This window comes from Prionailurus viverrinus, chromosome D1 (assembly GCF_022837055.1).
Source record: "Prionailurus viverrinus isolate Anna chromosome D1, UM_Priviv_1.0, whole genome shotgun sequence".
In the NCBI taxonomy this organism is placed as follows: domain Eukaryota; kingdom Metazoa; phylum Chordata; class Mammalia; order Carnivora; family Felidae; genus Prionailurus; species Prionailurus viverrinus.
Genome location: NC_062570.1, coordinates 87,730,529 through 87,739,821, shown reverse-complemented (window position 1 = coordinate 87,739,821; position 9,293 = coordinate 87,730,529). Strand labels below are relative to the sequence as shown.

Here is a 9,293-nt window from a genome sequence, read left to right as displayed (position 1 = left end):
CAATGTTTATAGCAGCACTCTCAACAATAGCCAAATTATGGAAAGGGCCTAAATGTCCATCAACTGATGAATGGATAAAGAAATTGTGGTTTATATGAGTACTACGTGGCAATGAGAAGGAATGAAATATGGCCCTTTGTAGCAACGTGGATGGAACTGGAGAGTGTGATGCTAAGTGAAATAAGCCATACAGAGAAAGACAGATACCGTATGTGTTCACTCTTATGTGGATCCTGAGAAACTTAACAGGAACCCATGGGGGAAGGGAAGGAAAAAAAAAAAAAAAAAAGAGGTTAGAGTGGGAGAGAGCCAAAGCATAAGGGACTCTTAAAAACTGAGAACAAACTGAGGGCTGATGGGGGGTGGGAGGGAGGGGAGGGTGGGTGATGGTTATTGAGGAGGGCACCTGTTGGGATGAGTACTGGGTGTTGTATGGAAACCAATTTGACAATAAATTTCATATATTAAAAAAATAATAAAAAAGAAAAAAATAAAATTACATGTAAGTAGAGATGAAGCTAACATGGTAAATGTTAACAACTGATGAATCCAGGTTAAGGTTATATGTGTGTTCCTTGCACTACTATTCTTTTTTTTTTTTTCCTGTTTATATTTTCTTAAATTAAAAAACTTGCCGAAAATAGTATGAAACTTTGATGTGCTAAGAAAAAAAAAAGTGAATTCTTTGTATTCTCCTTAGTCACTGTGGAAACAAGCAATGATTAGAACACAGTTGATCACCTCTAAATTTCATGTTTTGGCATTTGAAATATTTCTGAAACTGTAAAACATGCAAGGTGCTCATATTACAAGTTGAAGTAGAAAAATCTAAAATTGCTTACATTATTCTAACTATCTGAACACTTACATTTCAATGAATTTTTTTTTTAATTTTTTTTTTTTTCAACGTTTATTTATTTTTGGGACAGAGAGAGACAGAGCATGAACGGGGGAGGGGCAGAGAGAGAGGGAGACACAGAATCTGAAGCAGGCTCCAGGCTCTGAGCCGTCAGCCCAGAGTCTGACGCGGGGCTTGTACTCACGGACCGCGAGATCGTGACCTGGCTGAAGTCGGACGCTTAACCGACTGCGCCACCCAGGCGCCCCCCACAAAATTTTTTTTTAATGTTTATTTATTTTGGACAGAGAGAAAGAGCATGAGCAGGGGAGCGGCAGAGAGAGGGAGACACAGAATCTGAAGCAGGCTCCAGGCTCAGCTGTCAGCACAGAGCCCGATGCGAGGCTCAAACTCACAGACCGAGAGATCGTGACCTGGCTGAAGTCGGACGCTTAACCGACTGCGCCACCCAGGCACCCCAATCAATGAATTTTTAAAAATCTGCTTTTTCTGCATTCCCAAGTATAATAATGTATTAGTTATTCTTGTGATGGAAAATATGAAACATTAACATCTTATTTTTTCTATTTCAAATGACCATACTTCTGGGGCGCCTGGGTGGCTCAGTCGGCTGAGTGTCCAACTTCAGCTCAGGTCATGATCTCGTGGTTCGTGGGTTCGAGCCCCACGTCAGGCTCTGTGCTCACAGCTCAGAGCCTGGAGCCTGCTGCAGATTGTGTCTCCCTTTCTCTCTGCTCCTCCTCTGCTCACGCTCTGTCTCTCTCTCAAAAATAAAGATAAAAAAAATCAAATGACCATCCTTCTAATTAGAGAAATACATAGTCTCAAGAGGATAAAATAATGCCATTAAAATAAAAAGTTGACACAAAAATTAGCATGAAATGAATCACAGACCTGACAAAACTTAAAACCATAAACCTTCTGGCAGAAACAAAGACGAAAAGTCTTTGCAACTTTAGGACAGGTAAAAACTTAAGACACAAAAGCACAAACCATAAAAGAATATACTGATAAATGGGACTTTATCAAAATTCAAAAACTTTGCTCTTGCAAACATCCTGTGAAGAAAATGAAAGGACAAGTCACAACCTGGGAGAAAACATTTGTAATACAAATGTCTTGACAAAGGACTGGTATCTATTATCTCTCATCTGAACTATTTCAACAACCTCCTCTCTGGTCTTCCAGCTTCCGCTCTGTCCCTGCACGGCTGCCTGCTTAAAATCTCCCCCAAGGCATCTCATAATGCAGGACATTAAATGCAGGCCTCCATGCCCACCGTCTAGTTCGATCTTCTAGCTTCTGTTCACAACTGCACACTTACTCTCTAGCCTCACGGGCATGTTTTGGTTTGCCCATATTAAAAGCTCATTTCTGATTGAGGACCTTTGCACTTGCTGCTGCCTCCACCAGATACCCCTTCCCTGCATAGCTGACTAGCATCCTCCTTGTCACAACCCAAATGTCATTTTCTCACTGTGGCATTCCGACATCCCCCCCCTCCAGTCACAGTATACTCTGTTTTCTTTATCCCACTTACCCGATTGGAACTTTTAAATCTTTCCCTCCCACAAAAGGGACGGGAGAGAGAAGCTTCTGTCTTGTCCACTGATACATGCCTAGTACATAGTGCTTGAAACATGGTAGATGCTTCATAAATATTGTTGAATGACTCTTATCTACTACATGTGAGGCACTGTGCTAAGCACTGACAAAGTTTTTTCTTTTTTCTTTTTTTTTTAAATTTTTTTTTCAACGTTTATTTATTTTTGGGACAGAGAGAGACAGAGCATGAATGGGGGAGGGGCAGAGAGAGAGGGAGACACAGAATCGGAAGCAGGCTCCAGGCTCTGAGCCATCAGCCCAGAGCCTGACGCGGGGCTCCAACTCACGGACCGCAAGATCGTGACCTGGCTGAAGTCGGACGCTTAACCGACTGCGCCACCCAGGCGCCCCTGACAAAGTTTTTTCTCATGTTGCTCAAAGACCTTTCTTCAACTCTTCAGAAAATATTTTTTTTAATATCTTTTGATCCATTTTAAATGGCTGAGTACTTTTAGTACAGGTATCCCCCATTTTTTTAAATGTTTGCATTACACCACTGCACCTTTCAGGCTAACCAAAAGAAATGTGAAGAGGATTTCAATTTTCACAAAGAGGCAAAAAGCAAAAACAACATTCAGCACGGTTTGTGTTGCGGTGAACGGTTCGTTATAGAGGGCATGCAGTGCGTTGCCAGCAGTGAGAGTGGCCCCACCAAGCTCCTTCCTGCGGAACTACACTCAGCACATCTCAGCATCAAGTACCCATAGCTTTGGACTCGGTCTGGAAACATTCATGCTTTAGCTCTACTTACTTCGTATATGTGTGTCCTAGGGTATCAGAAAAAAACCTAAAGAGGTTGGTTTTTGGATCCGGGAAAGCTCAGATCTTTTTCCATAAAAATTAATGGCAATTGCTTCTTTACACCATTTTGGCTTATGAAATGCTCTACTTTCAGTGGGGAAACTTGTGTTCTCAAGAAGCCCATAACTCTACTTTCACATAAATTGCAAACTCTGGATCTCATCTCTTTGTAGGATGAGTGCCTTGGGCTAAATGGAAATCTTTACATTACTTTGAACAACTCACACCCCCAAGAATGACTAAAATGAAAGAAAAAATATATATATAATGTGTGAGGACACGAAGTAACTGGAACTCTCATATTACTGCTATTGAATGTAAATTGAACTTAACCACTTTGGAATATTGTTTGCAGTATCTGATAATGTGGAACATATGTACACCTTATGACTCAGCGCCAAACCCACATATATACCCAAAGGAAATACATACATGTGTTTTCCAAAAGATATGAACAAAAACATCATCAAATTGCTATATAAGCACACAAAAGAATACTATACAGCAATGGGAATAAAGGAGCCACTGCTATCCACGATATGGATGTATCTGACTCTTGGTTTCGGGTCAGGTCTTGGTTTCGGGTCATGATCTCCCAGTCTGTGAGTTTGAGCCCTGCATCAGGCTCCACAAGGTCAGCTTAGGATTCTCTCTCTCTCCCTCTCTCTTTGCCCCTCCCCTGCTTGCTTTCTCTCTCAAAATAAACACACTTCAAAAAAAGAAAAAAAAAATTTTTTTAATGTCAAGACAAAAAAAACCAGACACCAAAATGCATCTATGTTATATGTCAATTAAAGATTTGTTGAAAGATTGAGAATATGAGTTCTCAGTGTGCTCTGGTAGAATGCTCCCCACAAACCTCTCCTACTGATGCTCCCCCGAAATTTAATCCTTACAGTATAAGACAGTATTTGAGGACATAATGTAAAGTGGCCTACGACAACTACATTCTTTTGAAGTCTCATGTTGTACATCTTAGAAATCCATGTGAATTCCCTATTCTTCACCCACACATATTTTTAATTTTTTTTTTTTTTACCGTTTATTTATTTTTGAGACAGAGAGAGACAGAGCACGAACGGGGGAGGGTCAGAGAGAGAGGGAGACACAGAATCTGAAACAGGCTCCAGGCTCCAAGCGGTCAGCACAGAGCCCGACGCAGGGCTCAAACTCAAGGACCGCGAGATCGTGACCTGAGCCGAAGTCATTCGCTCAACCGACTGAGCCACCCAGGCGCCCCTCACCCACACATATTAAACAGAAATATTTCCCTCAGAAAATATTCAAAGAAATAAGATTAAAGGGAAATGGGTCATGGTTATACTGTCGGTGCGGTACTTCTGGCACACTGTCTCAGACGTCAGTTTAAAAAGAACTGGCAGAAAGTAGATTGGTTACAGTTAGACAGCCTGGCTCATGTATCAGTTTCACCACTCAGCAGTGGGGCCCTGGACAACTCCCCTAGATATTCTGAACCTATTTCTTCATTTATGTAATGGTGAAGACAATCGTACCTATCGCACGGTGGTTCTGAGAATTAAATACGATGATGTAGGTTAAATCCTGAGCACCACTAACCTTTTCCTTCCCTCCCCCGTAAAGCAGGACTGGGGTGGACAAAAAGTCAACATGCTGTTTGCTGCAATATATATATTTTAATTCAAAGTGAATCGACAGTAATACACCATAAATTCTTATTTTGACACTCACCAAAATAGTCACCTGGAAAACCCGCTTTTTGTGACAAAGTACAGAAGGCTTGGTCACATTTAAATCACTGAGAACTAGAGAGAAATACTAGCGCAAACCGTAATAGACATTACATCCATAAAAATTTTCCCAGTCCTTATTGTAATATTGCACAGTGCAATTGCTACATGGCAAACTAGTGTAGCATAGAAGTAAAAGCAAAAACAAAACCAAAGAAAGAAAGCCACAAGTCTAAAATTGTTAAACAGTTAACAGTTCAAACTTAGTAATCAAATCTGTATCATTGGGTTCATTAAAACAAATCTTCCTACACCTTGCAGTGTATGATTTAACTTTTACTTAACACAAACCAAGATTAAAATTAGTAGTAGAGATTTTAAAAAGTGAAAAGGCTTTGCTACTACAGTAACATATTTAAACACCCTGAAGGAAAAGAAAACTAAATTATCAGGGTATTGGGTAAAAAAAAACAAATAATAATAAATTTGCAAGTTAAAATAGTATGCAAATATGCAACTTGGAAGTCATGCAGTGTTTTATTTAAGAAAGCAGTAAAACCAAAGAAAACTTGTCAAATGGTTTTAAAGAGGGTATACATCCAAATTCTTGTCAGTTTGTTGAATTTAGACGTTGGCAGGATTTTGAAATTTTTAATTCTTACACACATTAAAAAACCCATGATTAGAATCAGTTAAGAGCAGAGTACGTAACTGGGGGTACGCCATTACCACACCTTACAATTACATTACGAAAACATTTACTGTTTATTTAACAAGACTGTCAGAGTCTTGGAACTGAAATATAGAAAATCCGACATTTCAGGGTAGTAAACGTGGCCCTGAATGAAACTAAAACTGCGCCAGTTTTGTACCTACTGTACAAACATAAATCGATCCTTTGCACTCGGGGTTTCTGAACCATGCGCTGCCAGTGTGGATTCTGTTCCAAGAAGTGAGCAGATACCAGTGACCTGCTGGACCGTATAAATAAAATTAATAAGCTGTGGAGGGCAGCAAGTTTACTTAAATAGTGACTCCATAAATTTGCCATCTGTAAATAATCTTTTAAATTAATCTTAGGCTACTCCTCTTTTTTATGTGTAATATATATATGTATATATAGTTCTATTTATATAAAATGCATAGAATTGATTACTAAAAACACTGAAACTTGTGGGGAAAATTAAGTCCTTCATTTTCAGTGTGACTAAAAATGTACTGCTGGTTTTTACTTTATGATCTAATACTGTGATTTTTAAAATCAATTTCAGGCACATTTATTTCATTGATGATTATTAAATAAAACACTGCTTGTGTTAATGGAGTAAAGAAAAGTTTATCCATTATTAGCTTATTGTCAACGCTGTATTAGAGCTGTACTAGTGGTATGCAATTCATTCATCAAAGAAATGCTGTAAATCCAAAACATTTGGAGAGTTTTTACACTCAAATGCTTTGTACTGTTTATTCCAGTAAATGCTGTAAGATTATATTCCAGATTTTTAAGGAAAAAAAGTTAAGTCAAGCCTGCAAGATACAGCTTTCTCAAGTGTCTACAATGCCAGTATGAAAATAAAAAATTAAGTTACATTGATACATCCAAGTTTTTTATATGCAGTGATGAGCACAAACATTAATAGAGATAAAATACTGATGCAAATAACACACCCCAAAATAACATATGCAATTATTTTCCATCATTTACAATACAGTAGTTACAATGACACTCCAAACAGAAAAGCAAAGTAAAAAATCAAAACCCCAACTTCTATTTCATGTAATTAGACTTATACAGAAATTAGAAGGCTAAGTAACAACTAGTTAATCACCTAATTTCACAGCTATCTGAAGTGGCAATCGTTATATAGCAGCTTATCTATGATACATTCAAGATAAATGATACAATTTATTACTTGCCCATAAGCTAAAACACAGCCTGTTTAATACCTTTCCTTAAAGTCCACCTCTATACTACAATATACTTGAGGTCTATGCAAAAAAGTAGCTACCTTTTATATAGGAAATGGATGATTAAGTCTTTGGTGCTGTAAAAGCAACTTCATTTAAACATAACCACCACCACCACCAAAAAAGAAGAAAAAAGAAAAGAAAAGAAAAGAAAAGAAAAGAAAAGAAAAGAAAAGAAAAGAAAAGAATAAGGGAAAAACCCAAGACACACTTCCTAGGGGAAAAAAAAAAAGCATGTAATTTCTGTCCCTGACGGAATGTATTAAATAAGCAAACACCACCAACAAGCAAAACAAGTACTACAATGTAAAAATATTAAAAAAAAAAACAAAAACAAAAAACCCTCTCACATGCATAAATGAAAGATTGCACACAAAGAACTCACATCTTTTCAAGCTTCAATAGTAAATATTCTGCTACTATTTATTAAATACTGCATGGTTTGCCCAAGCTAAGATGAAACCACATCATGAATCAATAAGCATTTTGCATTTTCTTTCATTATCTACTCAAAGTCATGCCTACTGCACCTCTAAACATTTCATTAAATCCAATTATACAGCAAACACTCCCAAAATAAACTTAGATTGTATTGCAGTTTCACTTAACAGTATATAAAATGCTGTGTTGTGACAGATATCAACTATCCATTAGATACTGAATCAATTTTTCTTAAGCACTACTAACTGCTTGCTTTTCTTGAAGCTAGATCATTCTGAAAAATCAGACAGCAGAATTCAGCTATAGCAAACATGCTGCCCTCTTAGTAAGGAAAAAACAGCTACGACCTGAAATCATACCACACAAAACCAAAAATGAACATTACTCTATCAAAAGGAAACTAAGGAGTAGATCTGAATTTAAGTGCTGCAGTCCTCAACATTTATATATAGGTAATAACATCAACAACCTCAAATATTTAAGGCACTATGTGTGGGAACGGTTTACAATGCAGCTGAGATTATTAGAACAACATTTAAGAGCAAAGTCTAGGCAACATTTTGCCCATGCAAAGACACATGCAAATGTAAAGAACAATAGCTCAATTTCTTAGGTAAGTGACCCAACATTTATACACTAAGACACAGATAATACAATTCACTTGTATGCTGTAATTCTGACATATGTGCATCTGTTGCTCTAAGTCTGTACACAGAATGGCTTCCCAAATGTGGATGTGTCTTGCACTAGTTAGAAGGCAATTTTATAAAAAATAGCAGGAGCAAAACTGGACTTCTGCTCCCATAAGTCACCTGTCTAGAGTTACTACATAAGAAGATAACATGACCAAAGACAAGTTATACCAAATGTGCAAAACACATTAAAAGTGAGTTTTGTTTTTTTTTTTTTAAAGCTCAAAGTTGTTTAAATTGCACCCAAGTCTACATGATTCAAAAATAATTTTCTTGTGCCATGGCTAATATTTATTAAATACCATGTTTTTATTTTTAATCAAATGTTTATATCATTGAGCTTCCTCAATATACTCTTTTGGAGTTTTCACATATATGGATACTGGCTGAGTTTTGTTGGACTCAATGGAAATCCAGTATATGCAGGTGATGCTGCAATGTAAGAATGTGGTGGGAAGATTGGTTTGTACTGAGTCTGATGAATGGTTGGGGATGGTAACAGGCGGGGATTTATGCCCACTGGGACTTGGTGAACTATGCCACTGGGATGAGAGATACTGTAAGTTGGATGCTGTAACATAGGTCTTGAGGTACATGGAGAGGCTAAGAGGTGGGCCACCGGTGCAGCACTACTGAGGGTAGCTGATGATGGGTATGGAAGTAGAGTAGGCTGTCCTCCAAGATGTGCATTTCCAGCCAGATGGGCATGCACGGCTGTGTGATTGGGACTTCCATGAGAAAGAGTGAATGGATTACTGGTAACGCTAGTGGGGATATAAGCTTGCTGTCTTCGATGTCCGAAGTTTCCATTCCACTCCTGATGCCCAGATCCAAAGTGCTGAACCTATTCAAAAACACAGACAAAAAATACTGAGTACGTATTCTGTAAGTTAAAAAGAAAGGAATAAAGGGAAATTACAATATAGTCTGTAACTGATAATCCATAGAGGATCCCTCAGATCTCCACTTCTACTAAGCATAGAGAAAAGTAAAATATCAATGTTATACACATTAATATTAAACACTTTAATATTTATTACTATGTATTATGATAACATTATATTGCTACTAGTATCACTATCCCCCCCCCCCCCCCCCCCCCCCGCATCGCTACTAATAGCTACCGTCTGTGGAGCACTTATTTTATGTAAGGCTAACACCTTACATGAGACATTATTTCATTTCAAAACAACCCTACAAATATAGCTATTATGCCCA

The 9,293-nt window shown here is 37.9% G+C and overlaps 1 protein-coding gene across 6 annotated transcripts in view; it reads right to left on the bottom strand.

Annotated features, from left to right (window-relative positions):
• Positions 1-4,900: 4,900 nt before the first annotated feature.
• The window catches only part of HIPK3 (homeodomain interacting protein kinase 3), a 93,953-nt gene continuing 89,560 nt past the window's right edge, over positions 4,901-9,293 (bottom strand). For all 6 annotated transcript variants that reach the window (XM_047878259.1, XM_047878263.1, XM_047878262.1 and 3 more), the window contains one exon: positions 4,901-8,919. In XM_047878259.1, the coding sequence (XP_047734215.1) occupies positions 8,443-8,919 (477 nt within the window). In that variant the 3' untranslated portion in view covers positions 4,901-8,442. The remainder of the gene's footprint in view (positions 8,920-9,293) is intronic.